This window comes from Pinus tabuliformis, chromosome Q, assembly GCF_031772625.1.
Source record: "Pinus tabuliformis cultivar Carrire ecotype Pingquan chromosome Q, CPIR1, whole genome shotgun sequence".
Lineage (NCBI taxonomy): Eukaryota > Viridiplantae > Streptophyta > Pinopsida > Pinales > Pinaceae > Pinus > Pinus tabuliformis.
The window spans coordinates 653,379,655-653,405,334 of NC_142296.1; the positions used below are offsets into that span (position 1 = coordinate 653,379,655).

The following is a 25,680-nucleotide window of genomic DNA, read 5'->3' on the forward strand; positions in this document are numbered from 1 at the left end:
TGCGAAAGACCCTCAATACTTAAATAATTAAAGGGTATTAATTAAACTAATGGTGAAACTTCTAGAAGAAGATGAGGATCAAGCCAAAATGATCTAAGCCATTGATTAGAATCTAATCTGGGTCGTTGGTTCTCAACGAGAAGATTATAAGAGGAGGCTTGATGGGCATTTGGAAAACACATCAAGTGTGGGATCAAGAGATCGATTTCTCAAGAGAACAGCACAGAGCAGCCAGAGAGATCATCGAGGAGATTCTTGCAATGAGGGGCAGGGATAGTTTTCTAGAGAAAGAGTTTCCTGATCCGGGGATACATTGCAGAGAAGGCAGAGCGAGATCCAAAAGAGGCAACGCAAAGCTTCAGAGGGAGTTTGAGATTCAGCTGAGAAGTCAAGTTCCAAAGCCAGAGGACAATAGAAGATTCGTGGAAGAGGGGAAGAAGACCCCAGAGAGGCTGACGCACAGGTTGCGCAAAGAAGGCATGGTGCTAGCCATCCAGGGCCTAGATCAGTGTCGGTTCGCCAGTGATAGTGTGAGGTATTTCTCACTAATTTCTCTGCCAGTCAGATTCTCTGTATCAGATAAGCCAGTAAGGCATCCAAAGATTGTATTCAGAAACTACTGCATAATAACAAACCCTTAGCTGCTGCACCGATTTTCTCACATTGGGCTTTTCCAGGGACATTGGTCCAAAAACAGCAATTTCACTTGTGTGTTATTTCTTTCTTGCTCAGATTCTTATTTCCGCATATTTTTTAAAGTTGTGAAGGCTACAGTTGTATTTATTTCGGTGTTTACCATATAATAGTGTAAATAACTTGATTCAGTAGGAGAAATATAATCAATTGTTGCAGTAGTGATTCGAGGGTTCTCGAATTTTCACATGGTATCAAAGGGCAGGTGAAGCAAGGGAGAAGACCGAAAGAGCCAGCGTTGAAGAGGAGGAGGGAGATCGAAATGTTGTGTAGGCAACAGATCGAATCCCCAAATGGATTGCGCAGTCCAAGCCAGAAGGGCAAGATTTTCGTGGAAAATTTCTCTCTGAGAGATTCGATAGAGAGGTAAGATTTCCAGATCAAAATTTTGTGAAAATTCCTACACCGGAATCCCTACTGCAGCAAACTAATGTTACTTATCCTACTTGATTAAATCATACAAGTTATTTACTATCTTCTACGGTAAATTTCAAAGTAAATACTAAATACATCTGCAGCCTTCACTTAATTTACATATATGCAGAAACAAAATACTGAGCAAAAAAGAAAAATACAACACATAGGACAATTATTTTTGGACAAATAGTCCCCGAAATAACCCAATGCGGGAAAACCGGTACAACAGCTCTAAGGGTTTTATTATTATGAAGTAGCAAAATCTGACTACATCATTGAATACCTCACAGGTTTATTCAGTTACAGAGAGAAATACTAGCAGAATCTTTGTGAGTTTACCTCACACAATCATTGAGAAAAGTCTCGGCTATTCCGGCTGCTGGATGACGTGCCCCTGGCAAGCTCTACGTTGCCTCTACGATGTCCTAGCCTCAACCCTCTCAGGCACTGCGTCACCCAGCTTGGAATTCGATCAAAAGCCTAGAGTCACTGCTCTCAGCCTCCCGGTCTCACACCCCAGCCTTCGGCTGTTGTAAATGACCCTCTGCTCTGATTTTCGACTTTCTCTCTCTACCTCTACATCACTTCTGTGTGGCCCTTCTAGCCCTGCATCAGCCTCTACATCAAGGCTGTTAATGTATCTCCGGCTGAGAATCTCTCTCTCCGAAAGCTACTATCCCTGCCCCTCAACTGCAAGAGATTCCTTCAATCGATTTTCCTCCTAAGAATTTCTCACTTTAGAAAATTGATTTCTCTCTATCTCTTTGTGTTTTTCCAAATGACCCTCAAGTCCCTTCTTATATCTTCCTGTTGGGCAACCAACAGTCTAGATGAAAACATAATCAAAGGCTCAGATCGATTTGACTTGATCCATGGCATTTTTTAGAAGTTTCACCCCTGATTACATTAATATCCATTAATATTTAAATTTTCCTAAGTTTAGACTTAGGAACTCCATTAAAATATTAATTATTTTAATAAAATCACTTTTGGGTAGAATTTCCCAAAACGCTTTCTGGGTTCTTTGGAATACCTGTGCCCAAGCTTCCCTGCAAGATTTGAGGCTTAGAGCACATCTGATGCTACCCCAAATCAACACTCGATATTAGCGACGAATGTTCTCTAGCAATATATTGTTGTTGCATACTGCTCTGACTCTGAAGCATCGTCCTCTGTGCTACTGATGCCTGACATGCTTTCCATCAACCACTGCATTGTTGATGCTACTGTACTGCTGCCTTTGACATTGCCACTGTCAATGCTACATTTGTACTGCAGCTCTCTCTTAAACGCTGCATCTACTATGTTGCTAGCACTGTCGTTGCTAACACTACATCTGTACTACAACTCAGTTGCTGAGAGAAGCAACTGAAAACACCCAAAACTAGATAAGTATCCAGTGGATACTCCTCGGTGCTGACATCATGACTGTTGCTAGTCCCACTCTGCCTATAAAGCTATTGCGTTGTTGAAGCTCTACATTGTGCCTCCTTGCACTGTTTCCTCCCTGCTCTGCGCTACTCAGTGTCTGGCTCTCCTAGCCATTGCATTTGTCGAATTAACACTCCACGGCACCATTTGAAACTCCACCATCCTGCTACTCCTAATCATGGGCTCCCATAACAAGGTGATGATCCAAGAGGTGGGCTCCTCAAGGATCCCACCCATCTGCAGTCCTCCTGACTACAACTCTATATCAGCCCACCTCCCTCTTGGAGGTATCTCGACTATCATGGCGAACTCCTCCTCATCAATCTTTGCGGCTGCAACTTTCGAATCATGCTTCTCATCCTTGTCCTTTTTCTTCAAAGGACACTGGCATGCATAGTGGCCCATCTCGCCACATCTGAAGCACTTCATCTTAGAGATGTCCTTCTTACGTCTTTGTTGCCCCAGTTGTCCCTTTGATGCAAGCGTTGTGTTATCCTCTTCCTCCACTTTGGGCTTTAACCCACTGTTGCTGCTTCTCCCGTCAAGTTTGACCTTTGAGCAAGTCTCTCCTCGGCTCTTCTTGTTTCAGAGCTGCCCACATCTCGTCCCAATTCGGCAATGCTGCCCTACCCAGGATACTCTGGACAAAGATCTGCCAATCATCTGAGACGGACTTTACAGCCAATTTCAGTAACTCTGAGTCTTGAGGAGTATGTCCCGCAGTTGACAGCACATCACGGATCTCCTTCATCTTCGTAAGAAACAGATCCACTCACTCCCCCTTCTGCATCTGAGCAGATCTCAGTGTCTGCTCTAAGTACGTCTTTCGTTGCTCGGAAGTTCCCTAATATAATGTGGCCAAGGCATCCCACATTTCCTTAGCGGTTCCTTTGCTTGCAACGTGGCACACCACGTGATCCTTGACCCCATCTAGGATCAACCTCTTCGCCTTAGCCATCTCAGCTTTGTACTTTTTCAGCGAATCTGCATCCGCAGATTCAGCCACCACATTATCAACATACATCTTGATGGCATGCTCATCAAGCAGGAAGGTAGCCTTTCAGATGGCATAGTTGGAAGCCCCGTCCAACCTATCTTGATCCCTCAAGCCACTGTTGATTTGGGGTAGCATCGGAAGTGCTCTAGCCATGAAAATTGGTGGAGAGGGTAAAGCACATGAGATCTCCAAGACCCAGAAATGGTTTGGACAGATTGTACTTGGTTTGGGAGATATTAAAATAATTAATATTTTTAATTGAGTTCTTAAGCCTAAACTTAGGAAAATAAAATATTAATGGGTATTAATATAACACTGGGTTAGAAGGTTCCAAAAGTCATGGATCAAGCCAAATCTAATCCTAGTCGTTGATTAGAGATTTAATCTCAATCATCGAAGGACCAACAGGAAAAGTATAAGAGGAGGCTTGAAGGTCAGTTGGAGAACACACCAGAGTGATCAGTCATTTGATTTGCTACAGCGGGGTTGTTAAGCAAAGTTGAATCAGTGATCAGCAACGAGGGGCAGTGAGTACTGGACAGAGAGGCAGAGACAGTGTCGAGAGACAAGTGCAGAGGCAGAGAGTGAGACGCATCAGCCAGAGTAGGCCACACAGAGCCCAGCAGAGACAGCGCAGAGGCTAGAGGGCCTGCGTCATCCACTCAGAGGGCAGGATGAGTGACGTAGAGGGTCCCAGAGGTTGCGCAGTGCCTCAGAGGGCTGACACAGAGGGTCCCAGAGGTTGCGCAGTGCCTCAGAGGGCTGACGCAGAGGGTTCTGAGGCTGACGCAGAGCAGCAAGACGCTGACGCAGTGCTTCAAAGTTGCTGGAGAGGGTTTCGTGGGACAGGTTTTCTAAAAACTTGTTTTCGAATAGAGAGGTATTACTATTGGTTGGTTTTCTCTGTCGGGTGAGCCAGTTTGGCACCCAATTGTACTCAAGGAAATACTGCATAATAATAAACCCTCATAATAGCTGCATCGGTTTTCCCGCATTGGGTTTTTTCGAGGACAATTATCCAAAAATAACGGTGTCAACTGTGTTTGTTTTCTTTCAGTTGTTGATCTCTAGATGTTGAGACTATATTGTGTTCATTTTGTTATTTATATGTTTTAAACAATGTTGCACACATCGCGATCGGGATTTAATCGGCGCCGGGAAAAAAGCGGAAAAAATCGTTAAAATCGGGAAAAAATCGGAAAAAAGCGGGAAAAAATCGTTTGGCACAAAAATATTCATTTTTTTTCAATTTTTTTCAATTTTTTTAATATCTAAACCATCTACAACATAAAATAAATACATTGACACATAAATATGATAAAAAAACTAATATATAAGATGTTCAATATCATTTCTAGCGCTAAAATCACACATAACATTGAATCATGTCCTGAATAGTAAGTCCTGAGTCCCAAGTCCAACTCAGCCTCAAAATATCAACAAAAAATATGATAATGTATCTCATCATGTCATAATGTCATATACAATAAAATGAAAGTCTAATCCTATTGATTTCCTCTGCCCCTCTTGCGAGAATATGGCACAGCTTTCTCTTTCCCTCTAGATGTAGAAGTTGGTGCCTGTGGTGGTGGAAATGGCAGTGGAGTCTGACGTGCTCTAGAAGCTGAAGAACTAGTAGTAGCAGCTACAGGAGGCTGAGGTGGACGGAGACCACGTCCTCTACTGGTGGTAGTGGTAGCCCGGGTAGCCCGGGTAGGCGGTGTCACCTCCTCCTCCTGCTCCTCCAACTCCTCCTCCTCCTGCTCCTGCTCCTGCTCCTCCTCCTCCTCCTCCTCCCCCTCCTCCTCCCCCTCCTCCTGCACTAACCAATCCTCAGTGGGATCCATGAGAGGCCTCTCGGTCTCAACCCTCCATTCAGCAGTGGTGTCAATCCCATCCAATGAGATGGCTTCCGTATCAGGTGTCTTCTCTAGTTGTTTCACCCACAATCGAAGATTGTAGTAGACATAGACCATGTCATTAAGTCTATGGGACTCCAACCTGTACAAAGTTCATGAAATAATAAATTAATAATTAATATTATAAAAAAAATATTGTTTAAAACTTTAATGAATTCAAAAATTTATTTGGAAATTTGCAATATTTTAAATGTTTAAGTGTTAACCTATTGCGCTTCTTGTTGTGTATTTTTTCAAATACACTCCAATTGCGCTCACATCCCGAGGAGCTGCATGTTTGGCTGAGGATCCGCACGGCAAGATTTTGCAAAAGGGGTACTCTGCCCCCATACATCTTCCACCATGCGTCTACAACAAAATTACAAAGAAAATTTTAAATAAACATAAGAAAAAAATGGAATTTGAAGAAACAATGAAATTTGAAACAAAGTTACAAAGTACATACTACAAACTAAAAAATACCTGGCATTTTAACCGTCCTATCAATGACAGCCATCTCAAAGCCAAATGTGCCCGCTGACAACTTATATTGCTCAATTTGTCTAGAGGCCTCCATACGTTCTTCTGAAGTTCTCACCATCTTCTGGACACAGGTTAATAATCCTTCCACGACCTCAACATCAAAATTAAACCCACATGCATAAGAAAATGCAGGGTTCAGGAAAAGGCCAGCAGCATGAATGGGACGATGGAGTGTGTTGTTCCATCGCTCATCAATGACGTTCCATAGAAGGAGTTGTCTCTGGAACCCATCATCTCCCTTGTCATCATAGTAGGACCGAATGGCTTCTTTGGCCCTATCCATGGCTTCATACAAATAGCCCATTGCGGGCTTCTCACCATCAACCAACCGAAGAACCTTTACCAAAGGTTCTGTAACAGCGCACACCTCCTGCACTCCCGCCCAGAAGTCCTCCTGGTATGAAACTAGTCTGCAGACGGCCTCTCCTTCTGGTTTGCGGCTCATTGTCGAAGCACGCCACTCCTCTGAAAGAAACATTCTCTTCAAATCCCACATAGAATTCAAGAGGGATTGAAGAGATATGAAACTCGTCGCAAACCGTGTAATGGCGGGGCGCACCAACTCTTTGTTGTTGGTGCATTTTCTCATCAAGCTAAGCACAGATGTGTGATTGTAAATAAATTTTGTGATGCTTTTTGATGAGTCAACAACCTCTTTGACAAAGGGAATTTTCCCAATGTCCTCTAACATCAAATCAATACAATGGGCAGCACAAGGTGTCCAAAATAAAGTAGGATGCCTGTCCATAAGCATTCTACCAGCAGCAACATAATTTGCAGCATTGTCCGTTATGACTTGGACAACATTTTCTGCACCCACCTCCAAAATAAACACATCCAGCAAATCACATAAATTTTTTGCATCTTTGATTTGATGAGTTGCATCAACAGATTTGATAAACATAGTCCCCAAGGGACAACTAACCAAGAAGTTTATAAGGGTTCTCCCCTTTTGGTCAGTCCAACCATCTGACATAACAGTGCATCCTGTTTGTGCCCATGATGCCCTAAAATCCTCCAATCTTTGGGTGCAGTCACGCTTTTCATCTTGAAGAAGCCGGCCTCTGAAATCATGAAGAGAAGGGAGTTTGTACCCCGGGCCAACACTGGCAACAGCATCAAGAGTAGGTTGGAAAAATGGATTATTCCTTATAATGCTGAAAGGAATATCACTCCAGAGGAGAAATTTTGTCATCAACTTGTCAGCTTTTTCTTTTTCAGTTCTTTTTAGCATTGAACCAATAGTTGGTTGTGAACCAGGTGTGGTTCGAGGAACAAAATATGATGATGCAGCTACCGGATTGACTGACGCTGCAGTAGAACCTGTGCCACTTGGCCCACTTCCTTCAACTGACCTTTTTAGTTGCCTTTTGAGTTCTTCTTTGGCGTCTCTAGTGTGCTCTAATTCTCCCAATGCTCTCATGGCTTTTTGGATAATTTCAGCATTTGTCTTTAGACAGGGCACCACATCATGTCCAGGGATTTGTGCAAGGTGGAACTTCAACCTGTACACCCCCCCGAATATTTCCTTTCCACACAACTTGCAATACAAGTTTTGTCTATCATTCGGAGTTTTAGGGTCACCATATTCCCAGAAAGGATCCAATTTCCTTGGCATGTTTGTTTTTGAATTTTGAATTTGCAAACCTATGGAAAAATAAGGATTAGGAAATAGGAATTTAGGATTACATAAATGATAATAGTAAATACAAATTACAATTTAGCATTTGCAAAATTACAAGCTAATTATTTCCAAAATCCCAATTTCTAAACCCAAGTTACCCAACCAAATGCCAAAAAACAATGAAAAATCAAAAAAAATAAACAATGTTTAAAGAAAATGAGAAAATAAAAATCAAAAATTGGTTCTCATAGTCATAACAAATAACCCATCCCAAATCAATGAAAAATTTCCAAAAATTCTTTAAAAACAATGAAAAACAAAGTTTTTATAGAACCAAAACAAAAAAAAATTAATCTACATACCTGGTTTATGGACAAATTGGCGATCTTGGCTTGGATTCCTCCTAAAATCGCTTCGATTCGCTCCCACAACGGACGGCAACCCTCTCCCTCACTTCCTCTCCTTCTCCTCCTTCTCCTCCGCGGCGGACTGCTGAATGAACAAAAAAAATTTCGTTTTTTCCATATAAAACCCCGCTGCCCGCGCCCCTCGCGATTTAATGCGAAAAAATCGCGATTTTATCGAAAAAATCGCGATTTTTTGAAAAAATCGCGATTTTTTCGATAAAAATCGCTATAAAAAAAAAGCGGCGATTTTTTGGATAAAAATCGCGCTTTGAATCGGCAATTTAAAAAAATCGCGATTTTCCGATTTTATCGCGATTTTATCGCGATGTGTGCAACACTGGTTTTAAATAACTTATTCAGAATTAACAAGTAGAAGAAATAAACCAAAAGAATACAGATTAAATTTCTAATGGATAATACTTAGAAATTTCAACATGGTATCAGAGTGTGGTTGCAGATCACAGGAGAGTTGAAGGCATCAGCTAGGCAGAGCATTTGCAGCAGAATCAGCTATCCCGAGTGACAGAAGCTGATCCTTGCAGAAAGCGATTGAAGAAGGGTTGACGCAGAGGGACTACATCGTCAGTCCGGGCCAGAGAAAGGCCAACGCAGAGGCTGAGGAGGGCAGAAAGAGGCTTACACAGAGACTAAGAGGGTTGACGCAGTTCATTGAGGGAGTTGTTTTGCCAGTGCCGGGATTGCGTAGAGCCTAGAGGCTCAATCCTTCAGTTGATGGGGCATAGCAAGTTGTGGGAAGTTTGCAGTAGCGAAGCTGGTGGGGTACTGTGGGCAGAATAGTACCTACTAGGGCAAAACCAAGGTAGAGGGAGTTGCTACCAAGGCGGATTTCTAGCCAAGGAATCTAGACCAGTGTTGCAGGTGCACAGAAGATCGAAGACGTGCAACTTGACGACTGGCAAGAGGATTTCCAGAAGGGAAATCATGACTCAGAGGGAGTCCAACAGTGAACTTCCAGGTGGGAAGTAGAGAGACTCAACAAGAGTCGAAGAGAGAACTTTCGGAGGGAAGTTTAGAGACTCGAAGGAGTCAACAGAAGAGCAGAGAGATGGCCATGAATGGGCTGAGGGATCAGGACAGGTTGGACGGGGCGTCCAACTTTGTGGTCTGGAAGGCAAGGATCCTGTCCATTCTAGATAGACATCGCATCAAAGCCTTCGCCTTGAGAACAATGGCTATCCCAGTTGATCTGGCTGATAATGAGAAGTACGAGGAAGCAATGGCCAAAGCAAAATGCATCATCCTTGATGGGGTCAAGGATCATGTGGTCCAACATATTGCCGAGAAGGACACGGCAAAGGAAATGTGGGACACCTTGAAGACGTTGTACCAGCATATTTCCGTGCAGAGGAAGATGTTACTTGAGAATCAGCTGAGCTCATACCAGATGCAGAAGGGGGAGCAGATAGATCATTTCCTCGATCAGTTGAAGGAGATCCGGGACCAACTGACTTCCTTGGGGGCCACGCTGGATCAAGAGTTGATGGTGAGGACCGCACTAAACGCAATCTCTGAAGAGTGGGAGACATTTGTCTAGAGCATACTGGGCAGGGCGAATCTTCCATATTGGGAAGAATTGTGGGGGCTCTTCACCAAGAAGAGATAAGACGGCTGAGCAAGACGGGAAGTAGCAGCAAAGGAGTTTGTATCAAGAAGGAATAGGAAGAGGATGCAGCTCTAGCATCTGCGGGGAAGCAGGAGAAGAGGAAGAAAAAGGACCTCTCCAAGGTCAAGTGCTTCAACTGTGGGGAACTAGGTCATTATGCGAACCACTGTCCAAGGAAGAAGAATAAGGGAGAGGCGTCTGACTCCAAGGTAGCGCCAACAAAGGCAGAGAAGGAGGTAGAGGAGGATGAAGATTGTGCCATGAGTGCTCATGCACCTCTAAAGAAGAGGTGGGGAGACATCGAGCTGTAGTCAGGAGGACTACAGGCGATGAGGGGCAGGATCCTTGAGGTACCCAACCTCTTGGATTATACCTTGCTACGGGAGCCCCAAAGAGAGAGTAGCAGGATTGGCAGATGTCGATAGAGAAGGATGTGGATGAAGCAGCAGAGAGTGCTATAGTGCAGGGGTGCTCCGACAGCGCAAGGCTAGCAGGCTGCAGCAGTGCGAGAGGCACAGAGAGTGTTGCAACAGTGCAAGATGACACAGAGAGGTTTGCAACAGCGTGAGATGCAGGAAGTTTTTGTAGCAGCGCAGAGGCCGTAGAGGGAGCACTTGATAGCGGCAAAGAGGTCTTCAACATCGAGAGTGTTTCTAGCCCGACTGGGATGTCAGTAGTTAGGTGGATCAGTTACTTACTTCTCAGTAACTGAGCTGCAGTGCAGTGGCAGTTGGCAGTAGCACGATGCAGCATGATGAGAGGGGGTTGCAATGCAAATGCAATGTTGGGAGAATGAACCAACGGCAACACGGATGCAGAGGGAGTTGTCATACAGATGCAGCAGTGGCAATGGCAAAGTCATGGGCAGCAGTACAGGATGCGGCAGTGCAGAGGATGTTGGGCAGGGAGGCCTAGCATCAGCGCATCAGCACAGGTACTAATGCCATATAATCAGAGTGATGCTCAATTGGAGTATTACTAGAGCATAATCCTCGCTAAGAGGGAGTGTTGATTTGGGGTAGCATCAGATGTGCTCTAGCCATGAAAATTGGTGGAGAGGCTAAAGCACATGAGATCTCCAAGACCCAGAAATAGTTTGGACAGATTGTACCTGGTTTGGGAAATATTATAATAATTACTATTTTTTATGGAGTTCCTAAGTCTAAACTTAGGAAAGATAAAATATTAATGGGTATTAATATAAAACTGGGTTAGAAGGTTCCAAAAGTCGTGGATCAAGCCAAATCTAATCCTAGTCGTTGATTAGAGATGTAATGTCGGTCGTTGAAGGACCAACAGGAAAAGTATAAGAGGAGGCTTGAGGGTCAGTTGGAGAACACACCAAAGTGATCAGTCATTCGATTTGCTAGAGCGGAGTTGCTAAGCAAAGTCAAACCAGTGATTAGCAACAAGGGGCAGTGAGTAATGGACATAGAAGCAAAGACGGTGCCAAGAGACCAGCGCAGAGGCAGAGAGCGAGACGCAGCAGCCAGAGCAGGCCACACAGAGCCCAGCAAAGACAGCGCAAAGGCCAGAGAGCCTGCGTCATCCACTCAGAGGGCAACAGGAGTGACGCAGAGGATACCATAAGCTGCGCAGTGCCTCAAAGCGCTGACATAAAGAAGCAGGAGGCTGACGCAGTGCTTCAGAGTCGCTGGAGAGGGTTTCGTGAGACAAGTTTTCTGAATACCTGTTTTCGAATAGAAAGGTATTACTGTTGTTGTTTTTCTCTGTCAGGTGAGCTAGTTTGGCACCCAGTTGTACTCAAGGAAATACTACATAATAATAAACCCTCATAATAGCTACACCGGTTTTCCCGCATTGGGTTTTTCTGGGGACAATTGTCCAAAAATAACGATGTCACTTGTGTGTTTGTTTTCTTTCAGTTGTTGATCTGTAGATGTTGACACTGTATTGTGTTTATTTCGTTATTTATATGTTTTAAATAATTTGTTCAGAATTAACAAGTAGATCAAATAAACCAGAAGAATACAGATTAAATTTCTAATGGGTAATACTTAGAAATTTCAACAGCCACTAGTTGTCATCTCCTCTGAAAACTGTTGAACAGCGCCCTCTTTCTCCCCACTACGTAGTTCCTGGGCTAACTTACGCACTCCCTAATGGAGTTAGTACGTTGTTGCTCCTCTGCTACTCAGCGATCGAGAAATGTTGATTTCCTCAGCAAGAAATCACCGAGGAAGTATTCCCTCGCCATGCTTTGTTGCTTCTTTCTTCTGATGTCTTTTCAGTCTGGCAAAGCTACCTACTGAAAAATTTGTGTCCACCAATTGCTCCTCACGTTGAGGCTCAACGTTGCTCCCTCTGCCACTGCAAAAATTCGAATTGGAAGCTCTTTCTCTTCGTCAACTCCCTCGAAGAGAGACTCCCTTGGATTTTCGACCCTCTGGCGGGAACTGCGCAAACCCTCTAGGTTTTCGACTTGCTGCCTCCTGCAGCTTTTCGATTTACCCTTCTACTCAGCGCTGGGGTTTCTGGTTCTGCTCTTCTTGTCTCACCTGCACTACCTCTGATACTATGTGAAAATTCCTACACCAGAATCCCTACTACAGCAAACTGATGTTACTTCTCCTACTTGATTAAATCATACAAGTTATTTACTGTCGTCTACGATATTTCGAAGTAAATACATCTGCATCCTTCACTTAATTTACATATATGCGGAAACAAAATACTAAGCAAGAAAGAAAATACAACACAGAGGACACAATTATTTTTGGACAAGTAGTCCCAGGAAAAACCCAACGCGAGAAAACCGGTGCAGCAGCTCTGAGGGTTTTATTATTATGCAGTAGAAAAATCTGAATACATCACTGAATACCTCACAAGATTATTCAGTTACAGAGAGAAATACTGGCAGAAGCTTTGTGAGTTTACCTCACACAATCACTAAGAAAAGTCTTGGCTGTTCCGGTTGCTGGATGAGGCGCCCCTGGCAGGCTCTGCGCTGCCTCTATGTTGTCCCAGCATCAACCCTCTCAGGCACTGCGTCACCCAACTGGGAATTCGAATAGAAGCCCAAAGTCGCTACTCTCAGCCTCCCAGTCTCACACCCCAGCTTCCGACTGCTGTAACTACCCTCTGCTCTGATTTTTAACTTTCTCTCTCTGCCTTTGCATCACTTCTACATGGCCCTTCTAGCCCTACGTCAGCCTTTGCGTCAAGGCCTCTGGATCACTTACTACCTCTCTCTATTAATGTATCTCTGGCTGAGAATCTCTCTCCGGAAGCTGCTATCCCTACCCCTCAACTGCAAGAGATTCCTTCAATCGATTTTCCTCCTGAGAACTTCTCACTTCAGAAAATCGATTTCTCTCTCTCTCTATGTGTTTTCCAAATGACCCTCACGTCCCTTCTTATATCTCCCTGTTGGGCAACCAACAGCCTAGAATTAAAACATAATCAAAGGCTCAGATCGATTTGCCTTGATCCATGGCTTTTTTAGAAATTTCACCCCTGATTAGATTAATACTCATTAATATTTCAATTTTCCTAAGTTTAGACTTAGGAACTCCATTAAAAATATTAATTATTTTAATAAAATCACTTTTGGGTGGAATTTCCCAAAACGCTTTCTGGGTTCTTTGGGATACATGTGCCCAAGCCTCCCTGCAAAATTTGAGGCTTAGAGCACATCTGATGCTACCCCAAATTAACAGATTTGTCAACGGCAAAGAGAGCAGCGCAGCAAAAGCTTCAGCGCAGAGCAGTTTCTGGCGAGACACAATTTTCTGTAGCAATTGCTGGGGCAAAAAAACGTCAGAAGAGAGGAAACACTACCTTGAGGGAATTCTTCCTCAGAGGACTTCCAACTAAGAAGTCTAAATTCTCATTTGCTAAGCAGCAACACGGAGGAGCAGATCTACTAACTCCATAAGGGAGTGCATAGGCCAACCCAGCAGTAGCGCAGAGCAGAGAGGAGGCAATTCGACGTTTTTTTTGTTGGCAGAGATGGAAGCTAACGGGCTAAGAGATCAAGACCGGTTAGATGGAGCATCGAACTATGTGACGTGGAAGGCTAGGATCTCATGCCTTCTAGATGAGCATGATCTCAAGACGTACATCAATAGTGTGGTAGTTGTATCCGCACTCAAGAAGTGTAAGGCTGAAATGGCGAAGGCCAAGCGGTTAATCCTCGATGGAGTGAGGGATCACTTAGTATGTCACATCGCTGGCAAAGGGACAGCCAAATAGATGTGGGATGCCTTGGCTACGTTATATCAAGGATCTTCCAAGCAACTAAAGATGTACTTGGAGGAGAAGCTAAGATCAGCAAGGATGGAGAAAGAGGAACACATTGATCCGTTCATGTCAAAGCTTCAGGAAGTCCGAGATCAGTTGGCAGTTGTAGGATCAACACCTCAACCTATAGAAATGGTGAGGTTGGCCTTGAATTCAGTTTCAGAAGAATGCAAGTGTTTGTCCAGAATATCCTGGGCAGAGAGAAATTGTCGAATTGGGAAGGAATGTGGGCCGCTCTTCAGCAAGAAGAGATGAGGCGAGACTTAGTCAAGTGTAAACTTGATGGCAGCAACAACAGTGGGACGAAACACAAGGAGGAGGAAGAAAATGTAGCCCTTGCATCAAAGGGGCAGTAAGAGTAGTGGAGAAAGAAGAAGGATGTCTCAAAGATCAAATGTTTCTAGTGTGGTGAACTTGGTCACTACGCTACGCAATGTCCTCTCAAGAAGAAGGACAAGGATGCGAAACATGATCCGTAGGCTGCAACCGCAAATATCAAGGAAGAAGAGTTCGCCATGATTGCCTAGATACCTCCAAGGGAGAGGTGGGGTGATCTAGTACTGTAGTTCGAAACAACTATAGATGGGCAGGATCCTTGAGGAGTCCACCTTTTGGATCAATACCTTGCTACGAGAGCCCATATCAGAAGTAGCAGGATGGACCGGGTCAATTGATGCAGAGGAGTGTCGGAGTGACAGTTGTAGTGGCTAGGAGCACCAGAATCAGAGCAGCACAGAGCTAGTATTGGCGGCAGTATAGTTGGCACAGCGCAGAGTCAACAGCAGCGCAGTGGCTTCAGCGACAGCACAAAGACTAGCAGTAGTCAGGACTCAAATAGCAAATGCATCATACTGAACACCTGTTCAGTGAATTTGGATGCTTTTCCGTTGTTGATGCAGTACCAATAGCAATCGGAGAATGTTGCAGTGCAAATGCAGCGTTGGCAGTGGCAGGGCCAACAGCGACACAGATGCAGCATTTGCAAGGATTGCAGTACAGATGCAATGTTCGCAGTGGCAGGGTCAGCAGCGTTACAGTTTGCGCAGTAGTTGGTGGGCAGTGATGTCAGACATCAGCAACACAAAGGGAGGTGATGTCAGAGCCAGGGCAATGCTTCAGCAGGTTGCAATACTAGAGCACATTCCTCGCTAAGAGGGAGTGTTGATTTCTAGTAGCATCATATGTGATATAAGCCTCAAAATTTGCGAGGCTTGGACACATGTATTCCAAATTACCTAGAAATCATTTTGCGAAATTCCACCCGCAGAAGGTTTAATTAAAATCTAAGTCACTTGACACGGGGATTCGCGACATGTAGGATTCGAGATTCGTGGTGTCGGATTCGGACACGCTGACCCCCCGGAACAGGACACGTTAGGACACGTTATATATTATTTTATTAAATATATATATATATATATATTTTAAAATATATATATATATATTTTAAAATATATATATATATATATTAAAAATTAGATATATTCATATTTCTTACACAAATTTTAATTAATGATACAAATTTATTGATTTCAAACATAGATCTTCATCTATAGCTATTAGCATGCATAGTACATACAAAATTCAAATACATGTCAATCTATTATCTATTTCTTATGCTTGGCCCTCTTACCACCACGAGAAATGTCTAATTTTTTAGTCTTGTTGGAAAATCAGGATCTTTGTCATTAATATCACCCTCTAAGCATTAATATCCAGAGGTATCTTTGTCATTACCTCTGCATCTGTATAGGGATCTTTGTCATTAATATCACCCTTTAAGCATTAACATAAGATAGAACAAGCATAACATGTCAAGTCAAGATTTTGTTTGAGTGATGCGTTCATTTTTAGGAGGGTCATGATACAGGAGTTCGACAACCAATGTCACTAACACCAAGGTACATAGAGGGATTGGTGCTCTTGATTAAATACGAGTTCCATACCCTAATACATGACAAAACTCAATGGAAACATTGCAATCCCCCAATCCTAAAATCCTGAAAAACTGATAAGTCTGTTGGATTTTGAATGAAATCTAAAATTCTACTTTCTCCATATGAAATCCAATGAGGCCGGAACCACTCTCAAACATCCTGAGTCATTTCATGGTAATGTTAAAAATTTAAGTAAAAGGATGAAAATGAAGATTAAGGAGAATGTCACTTTTACTTTAAGAATTTAACATTACCATGAACAGGACACGTTTCCCAAAATCGCGACACGCTTTTGAAAATCGTGACACGACCTCGGATTCGACGTGTCGGAAAAGGACACGACGTGTCATATGATTTGGACACGAATCCGGACCGAATCGTGTCGGATTCGCTGGATTCGGGATTCGTAGGGGGTTTAGGACGAATTCGGTGACTTAGATTAAAATAATTAATTATTTTTAATGGAGGCCTAAGTCTAAACTTAGGGAATTAAAATAATTAAAGGCTATTAATTAAATTGAGGGTGAAACTTCTAGAAGAAGACAAGAATCAGGCCAAAATGATCTAAACCATTGATTAGAATCTAATCTGAGTCGCTGGTTCTCAAGGGGAAGATTATAATGTTGAGTTGTGGTAGCATCAGATGTGCTCTAGCCATGAAAATTGGTAGAGAGGCTAAGGCACATAAGATCTCCAAAACCAAAAAATCATTTTGGGAAATTCCATCCGATGGAGAAATATTAAAATAATTAATATTTTTAATGGAGTTCTTAGGTCTACACTTAGGAAAATTAAAATATTAATGGGTATTAATATAAAACTGGGAGAGAAGGTTCAAATTAAGAGGATCAAGCCCAATCTAATCTTAGCCATTGATTAGGGACTTAATCTGGGACGTTGAAGACTCAACAGGAAAAGTATAAGAGGAGGTTTAAGGGTCATTTGGAGACACACCAATAGATACTCAGTATCTCAAGGAAAATCGATTCTCAAAGAGAAGGAGATCGATTTTAGAGGGAGAGTTGCAGGGTGGAGGAAGAGGGGAGATTAGCAGCAGTCAAGGAGCTCAGAAGAAGTGACGCAGGGACTCTAAGAGACAGCAGAGAGGGAGACGCAGATCAGAGAGACGCAAGGATGACGCAGAGAGACCAGAGCTACGCAGAGCCATGCAGAATGACACAGTAGAGAAAGGAAGCTCTCCAGGGTGTCAGAAAGTCTCAAAGAAAAGTCTCAGGTGTTTTCTCCCAGTGTCTATGTAAATTTCTTTATAAAAGCTATTGTTGCTGAAGATTAATAAAACCCTCCTCTGCTGCATCGGTTTTCCTACATTGGGTTTTTTCGGGGACAATTGTCCAAAAATAACTGTGTTGATGTGATTGATTCTTGTGCATATATTTTTTTTGTATAATGATGTGATATATGCAGTAGAGTTTATTTTAATATTTATTGGAAGGATTTCATAAATAACTTATTGGAAATAATAAGTAGGTGAAATAAATCAGTTACTGCAATAATAGAATTTCTATTTAGAAATTTTCACATATAATAGGAGGCTTGATGGGCATTTGGAAAACACATCGAGTGTGGGATCAAGAAATCGATTTCTCAAGAGAGCAGCGCAGAGCAACCGGAGAGATCATCGAGGAGATTCTTGCGGTGAGGGGCAAGTATAGTTTTCTAGAGGAAGAGTTTCCTGATCCGGGGATACATTGCAGAGAAAGCAGAACGAGATCCAAAAGAGGCAGCATAGTGCCACACAGAGGCAACGCAAAGCTTCAGAGGGAGTCCGAGATTTAGCTGGGAAGTCGAGTTCCAAAGCCAGAAGTCGGGGTGGGAGACCGGAGGGCCAGAGGAATGAAATTCCAGAGAGCATAAAACTCGTGGAAGAGGTGACGCAAAGCCCAAAGAGGCTGACACAGAGGTTGCGCAAAGTAGTGTGAGGCCAGCCATCTAGGGCCTGGATCAGTGTCGATTCGTCAGTGATAGTGTGAGGTATTTCTCACTAATTTCTCTGCCAGTCAGGTTCTCTGTATCGGATAGTCAGTAAGGCATCCAAAGATTGTATTCAGAAACTATTGCATAATAATACAAACCCTCGGCTGCTGCACTGGTTGTCCCACATTGGGCTTTTCCGGGGACATTGGTCCAAAAACAACGGTGTCACTTGTGTGTGTTATTTCTTTCTTGCTTAGTTTCTTGTTTCCACATATTATTTAAACTTGCGAAGGCTGCAATTGTATTTATTTCGATGTTTACCGTATAACACTGTAAATAACTTGATTCAGTAGTATAATACTGTAAATAACTTGATTCAGTAAATAACTTGCGAAGGCTTTTCCGGGGACATTGGTCCAAAAACAACGGTGTCACTTGTGTGTGTTATTTCTTTCTTGCTTAGTTTCTTGTTTCCACATATTATTTAAACTTGCGAAGGCTGCAATTGTATTTATTTCGATGTTTACCGTATAATACTGTAAATAACTTGATTCAGTAGGATAAATATAATCAGTTGCTGCAGTAGTGATTCGGGGGTTCTTGAATTTACACACACGGTCCTCCCAATTTCACACTACAGCTTAAATACATAATAATTGTTATTGCATCAACAAACCCTATTGTTCTAATACCCTAAATCTGACCTTGTAACAAGCCTTAATAAGTTCTGCCTCCTCCTGTCATTTTTGATGCCACAAGTCTACACAATGATGATCTGGTGCCCAGATCAAGTCTCAATTCCAATGCGCTGCCCAAATTTACTTCATTGCGACAGACTATGGCCTCGTTGTCCTCAAGAAGCCCTCAGATGAGGGCCGCAACCACAGAATAAACCCTCTCTTCCAGAACAACTTCAAGTGACCACGTTGCCATAGGAAAACGACCTCAGAGGCCCTCGCTGCCTCAAGTAGGGACCTAGTAGAGCTTTGTTGCTTTAATTTAATTCATTGCCATAGGAAATCCTCTTTCAAAAGGGTCACTGCCTCAGACCAGGGTCCTAGGAGATTCCTCTTCCAAAAATTAATCTTCAATTACCATAGCTGCTACAGGATATCTCCCTCAGGTGAGCCACATATGTAAGATACCCCCTTGGAATACCTTAAAGTTCTCACCAAAATTTCTGAGCTTTGTTTAATTTGTCATTGTGTCATTTCGTCAAACAGTTTGCACCAGTATGGCTGAAGGTGCACTTTAATTTATTTTTATCCCAAACAGAGAATATGCAATACCAAAATAAATGCCCAAAATGCACTTTCACAGCAGTAAAATACTTTTATTAACTCGGAAATTTGTCAAACAGCTGGTAAATGCATGGATGTAGGTGTAGTTCTTTTATATTTTATTTCAAATAAGATGCACAGTACCACATTACAACCATAAAGTACTTCCAAATCAGAAGCAAGAGATTGGTATTAAACACAAAGAGAGTACATACCACTGATAAGGGTTGCTCCAGCAATAACAAGAAGAATAAAACAATAAATACCAGCAAACTGTTGAGAAATATGTGGCTGTTGCAATCTCAGAAAAGTACCAGCAATGCAATAATTTCTTCAACAGAGATAACAGCTTGCATTCCACCCCAAATACAACTGATATAGACCAAGAAATGTCCCAGGTACAACAGTCCCTTGTTCGTCAAGCTAGTGAGGCTCATGGCCCCTTACAGCAGGTAAAAACCCAGCGTATTGTGATGAGAAACTCAGCTACAGGACTGTACTCAACTCTCAGGCAGCAAGAAAGGAGTATAACTTGGCCTCTTTGCTACACAATGTGCTCAGCCACGAACGAGAGACAGCCCAGCCTGGAAAAGGGATGAATTCGGCCAGCATTTGAGAAAGGACTCAGTCCTCTTTCTACAGCACCCACATCCTCAGTTTTATGGCTAACTCATCCAGCAATAAGAGAGGCAAACTCAGCCTCACATAAAGCTCAAATCTGGAAACTTCAACTAACAAGAGAATAGGTACTTTGGCCCTCAAAAATGTGTCTCAGATTTGGATCTCCATCTCCAATAAACTCGGCCTGCAAATAGATATATAGAAAGCCCAATATTAGAAGGAAAAATCAATTGATAACATTGTTACGTCACTTGTATTCGTCAAATCTTCTTCTCCCTTGAAGCACAATGGTGAAATCTAAGTGATCTCGCTCCCCAAACTAGCTAGGGTGTATGGCTTCAACATCGAAACTAGCAACCAGACTTGGGGTTTTCAAAACCCTAGACTCATCTCCAAGAGCTCTCAAAAAATTATAATTCTCAAGTGACAAAAATTCTAGAATGAGGAGAGACCCCTCATTTCCCTTTTTTATAGCTCACTTGACTCTTTTGCCGCCCTTTTTACTTTTTTCCCTAATTAAACAATAAAAACATTTTTCTCTTCTTTATTGAATAAAGTGACTAATTAAAGTCACTTTTGACCCCGGAAAATGCTTAGTTCGCCTCCACAGTCACACTGGCCACCCAAAGCCCATTTTCATCATCCTGCCCTATAGATCTTTTCACCCTAGTTCCAACGAGCTATTACACCTAAGTGTTTTTCCAAGTAATCAACTCGAAACAACACGTTAAGCATAGTTAATTAAAATATGTCCATTAATAATTATGCTTTATGGAAATCGTTGGAATGTAGTGGAACCAAGATCTAACCATGCGGAATCGATCTTGATGATTAAAAATGGCAAGTGATCCCCGTCAACCCCCATAAAACTCTTCAAAACCCTCTGGACCCACCAATTATATAATCCTGCTCCCGTGACTTGGCTGACATAAGCTCTGGATGTTGAAATATGTAACCAAGTTTGCTCTTCATAATGACATATGTTATCATGATTTTATGTATTTAATGAAAAGAGAAAAATAAATTTATTATTTGTGTTCTTGAGGCATGGGTTTCATGCTCAAGGGAAAAAAAATTTAGGTCAAGCAACCATTGAGTGCTTCTAGGTTTGTCATAAAGTCAATTGAGTCATTGTCATGTATTGAAAACCCATCTGGGCTTGTTACATATTGTAAAGAAAAATTTATAGAGTCAAAAGACCCTCCAAGACCAAGTCATGGCACAAAGATCAAGTCGGCCTACATGAAGGGACAAGTCGCCTCAAGATATTCATACCCCTCACAAGCCTATGAATAAGAAGGAATTCGACCTCATTTGCACACTCACTCAAGCAAATTCGATCTCCTCAAGATAGAAGCTGGAAAAGGATGAAGAAGAAGATCAAGATCAAAGTTTTTGGGCCTCTCTCTCTCTCTCTTTCGTTACAGTTTCTACAGTTTCAGGGCTAGACGAAATTTTGAAGCTGCATCAAAGTTGTGACGCTGCAAGGTCGAAGTTGTGAAGCTGCACTGTCAAAGCTGCGAAGTTGCCTCTAGATCGAAGCTATGAAGATGCTAGGTCGAAGCTGCTAAATCTGAATCAAGGTCAAAGTTGTGAAGCTATTAGGTCGAAGTCACTAAAGCTGCTAGGTCGAAGTTGCAAAAATTGTTGCTCGGGTTGAAGTTGTTGGAGAAGTTGTCAGAAGGTCGAAGTTTGTTGTTGGAAGATGTGTAAGGAAATCTCATCAAGAAGAAAGGATGACTTGGTCTTGGAAGGTCTTGGTCAAGGGTCATAGGTCTTGGAATTCGTCAATTGAAGTTTTATAGGAAGAGAAGGATTCTAGTGGGTTTTCCTCTCAGTTGGAGAGGTTTAGGCCCTGGTTGATCGCCTATATCTTGTGTTCTATTGTCTCATTGTTATGTATGATTTGGTAGTTGTTTGATGATAGAGAACACTAATAATAATGAAGGAAAGAAGAAGTTAATCAAGTAAAGTAAAAATACATCACAAGCAATTATCAAAGTAAGAAAAATCACCTACACTTGTTTCCCCCTAGATTTCTCAACATGGTATCAGAGCTAAGGTGACTACATCAAGGAAGGGCAACACAAAAAAGGATACTCTAGGGCCGAAGTATAAAGAGATCATCTTGGAAACATCAAGAGCATCACTCATCAAGCAAGACTAACCCTCTCTTCATATTGAAAGGGAATAATTAAGAGCATCAAAGAAGACCTGAAAACTCTAGCTCATCCAAAGAAGGGTTCCACACTTAAAGCGTTCTTGGGAAACTCAACACATTCTATAATCATTATCATAAGGAAGGAAGAGCGAAGCACTTTTGGGTCTGTTTTTCTGTGGTATATTCTCCACACGTGTGAAGTATTATGACATCCTTCTGCAACAGCAAGCATCGAATTGTAGCGACCATCAAGGATCAAGTTCTGTGCCAAGAAAGGTCTCTTTTGCAAGCCGAAATAACAAGAAAAAGAAGTCAAGTCAAACAAAGTAGAAAGGAGGTAAATTTGTCCCTCTCTAGCCACACGTGTGAACTAGGGTTATTGCAAAAAAGGTCGAAATTTCATAGCTGCTACATCAAGTCGAAATTCTGAAGAAAGGCCAAAAATTGAGGTTGTGAAACAAGTTTAACTAGCATTGTCCTAAAGGAAGAAAACCAGGAAAAAGCGTTGCCATCATCATCACGAAATCAATGTGATCTCCCTTTGATCCAAGGATCACTTTTGAAGAAAGACATCTTGTTAATTTTAGGCAACAATGGTATGTTCTATGCTTTAGAGCAATTTTACTTCAATTTCTTTATTAGCCCAGTATCAATATTTAGATTAGCAATCACATCAATATGATAGTAAACACAGATAGAACATAAACATAAACAGTAGAAAACAAGCCAAGACAAGAGGACACAAGATGTGGCACCAGCGAGGGACAAACCCCAATGTGGGGAAACCCTTGATCAAATCTTCTTTAAGTCTTCAATAGTTCAGCGAAGAGAGATAGTACAATTTACAAATCCGATAATTTATAACAGCAGCAAAAGAGCCCTAACCAGAAAAGACAACCTTGGTCAACCGGGCAGATTTGACCCTCAACAAATCGGTCAACTTCAGTCAACTTTGGCCTCCAAACAGCAAGATAAAACAACCCTCAAAACAGTGAAATTCATCCCAGTCAAACTCTGGTCAATCAGCCCACTTGCAGTTAGCCCTAGCTATAGTCAACATTTAGCCTTGATTTATGTGCCCAGAAATGCAGCTTGCCCAAACAGAGATAGCCCCCACAAAAACGCAGTCAAAGGAGGTCAACACATACTAGTCAACGCTTAGTCAAACTGTCCAGAAATTCAGTCTCCTGAAATTTCGGACGTGTGCAGAGAGAGAGGCCAAGAAATTCGTACCCAATCAATCAAGAGAGAGAGAAGTGTGGAGATGAGTGTCACCTTCTATTTATACGCAACATTGAGGATGAATAAACGTGACTGTTGGGATTCTGAGCCTACATAAGTTTGTTGGCCGACCTTGACAATTTGACCATAATCAAAATAAATTCATAATTTCATTTTTACATGTCAGAATCGGATAATCTCTAGATCAATCCTATACCTCTCGGGGAGAGGAATCCAAGAAAAATATCAATTGTCATAAATAAGATGACCCATGTGGAGTTTGGCCCTAGTTGCCAATTTTAACACTCCCTCTCAACTAGGAAGAACTCCATTTGCTAATCCATCTGCCAATCTGTACTATCTCTGCCATCAATGCACTGCTCTGCTCTGTTGAACTATGAAGAAGAAGAAGTGATCGAGAATGTATCATACAATTCTCTACTAACCCGAAGTCAGTTCCAATTGACCCCAGATCAATATCGGTCATCCTAGCATAGGGAGTACAATAGTACACGATGCGTCCATTAGTAGTGCTATGGTCCCTATCCTCATTTCTCTACTCATTGCCCAGATGTGAGGTACTTCCCATGAGTCCCACACTGCATGGGTAGGATGTCTCAGCAGGAGAAGGATGACCCACTCATCCTGCCTACATGTCGCCAAGGGTTATCACAGGGGAAGGATGAACCACTCATCCTGTACACAGCAAACCACTAGGGGAAGACAGAACCACTCACCCTATGGTTGCTCACCGCTCCAAGAAGTACCCCAAGACCCCTGGAGCTCCCAAAGCTCAATGTGAATCTCATATAGGACCCTCATTAGAAGGTCTCTCTACGACTCCAAGTCGTTCTTGGAAGGCTAAGAATTTGACCTTCCCTGGAGGCTTTGTCAGAATATCGACGACTTGCTCGTCAATCCCAATGTGATGGAGCCTTATTGCTCCTCGTTGTACCATATCCTAGATAAAGTGGTACCTGATATCTATATGCTTGGAGCAATTATGAAACACGGGATTCTCTGATAATCGGATCCCACTCTGATTGTCGCAGAAGATCACGGTGGTATCCAGCACATGTCCAAACAACTCATTGAAGAGCCTCCTCAACCAAACAGCTTCACAGGAGGCCATACTAGCAACTATGTATTCGGCCTTGGCGGTGCTCAAGGCAACCGGTTTCTGCTTCCTTCTCATCCAGGATATTGAAGCAAAACCTAAAGAAAAACAACATCCATAAGTGCTCTTGCAATCCACCACATTGCCAGCCCAATCAGCATCAGAATAACCATGCAGCCTCATATTTCCGGCAGTGTATCTCAGTCCATGAGTGATTGTGCCTCGAAAATTTCTCAGAAGATTCTTGGCGGCAATCCAATGTATATGATGAGGCTCAACAATGTATTGACTCAATGTGTTAACTGCAAAACATATGTTCGGACGGGGGTTCACCAAGAACATCAATGCTCCCATGAGTTGATGATACTCAAAATCATTTCTCAATTCATGTCCAGCAGCACTACCACATAACCTCTTAAAGTTAAGCTCCATCGAGGTAGTCATAGGCTTGCAGTCCACCATCCCAGACATCATTCTTCATAATTGACTCGTATTCTTCATTCATAGCATCCTTCCATACTTGTTTCTTCACGGCTTCTTTGAATGATGAAGGCTCATTTTGAATGATAGTGCTCATGGCAGTCAAGTATTCTTGATACCTATTTGGCTTCTTGCTTTCACAGAAAGTCCCCCTTGGTGCAATGTGTCTCTCAGCATCTTCGAGAGTCTCCCTAAGCCATGAGGGTCTCCTTTTGGAGGAGGAGGGCTCATGGGGAGGAGGATCAATAGGATCCACAGGTTCATTAACATCAGCCATCGTTTCGTCCTCTTTTGCACCCTGATTTCTGGTGTCAGTTTCAGGTTGATGATCTTCCTAAGGGCCATATCTTCGTCGAAGGTGACACCATGACTTATCTCAACTTCCTTTTAACCAGCCACATAAATTATATATCCCTTAGAATTTTCACTATAGCCCACAAAGATTCCTTTCTTCTCAGATGCACCCAATTTGCTTCTTTTCTCTTTCGGCACATGAAAATATACGAGACTTCCAAAAATTCTAAAATGAGAGACATTGGGTTTCTTACCAATGAACATTTCTTCGGGAGTCTTGCAGTCCAATGCTTGATAAGGGCATCATTTTTTAACATACATGGCGGTATTTGCAGCTTCAGCCCATAGGAACTTCGGAAGGCCTTGATCATGAAGCATGGCACGAACTGCTTCTACAATAGAGTGATTCTTCCTTTCAGCCACACCATTCTGCTCAAGAGTGTATGGCATTGTAGTCTCCCTCTTCATGCCAGCTTTTCTACAATAATTTTGGAACTCATTGGATTCGTACTCGGTCCCATTATCAGTCCTCAATATCTTGATTTTCTTCTCGAATTGGTTTTCGATCAAGGCTTTGAAGTGTCGGAACCAGGTGAACACTTCATCCTTCTTCTTCAAAAAGTAGATCCAGGTCATGCAAGAATAATCATTCGTAAAGGTGAGATAATATAAGTATCCTCCCAAAGAGTTTATGGGCATCATACCAGATATGTCGGAGTGGATCAATTGCAATATAT

The 25,680-nt window shown here is 42.4% G+C and overlaps 2 protein-coding genes across 6 annotated transcripts in view; both read right to left on the bottom strand.

Moving 5' to 3' along the window:
* The window catches only part of LOC149221197 (uncharacterized), a 90,463-nt gene that overhangs the window by 12,686 nt on the left and 52,097 nt on the right, over nt 1-25,680 (bottom strand). The window contains exon 4 of one of the 5 annotated variants that reach the window (XR_016249357.1): nt 19,265-19,854. The exons of the other annotated variants lie outside the window; for them this stretch is intronic. The gene's annotated coding sequence lies outside the window, so the exon portion shown is untranslated. The remainder of the gene's footprint in view (nt 1-19,264; nt 19,855-25,680) is intronic. 5 annotated transcript variants of the gene reach the window in all.
* On the bottom strand, nt 4,880-8,140 carry LOC149221198 (uncharacterized). Its single transcript, XM_089385032.1, has 2 exons — nt 5,664-8,140; nt 4,880-5,539 (listed from the first exon to the last, which is right to left on the bottom strand). Exon 1 carries the CDS (start codon nt 7,595-7,597, stop codon nt 5,909-5,911), a length of 1,689 nt encoding a protein of 562 aa, XP_089241158.1. The 5' UTR covers nt 7,598-8,140; the 3' UTR covers nt 4,880-5,539; nt 5,664-5,908.

Coding starts and splice junctions, on each gene's coding strand:
- LOC149221198 (XM_089385032.1), bottom strand. CDS start 7,597: ATGCCAAGGAAATTGGATCCTTTCTGGGAATATGGTGACCCTAAAACT.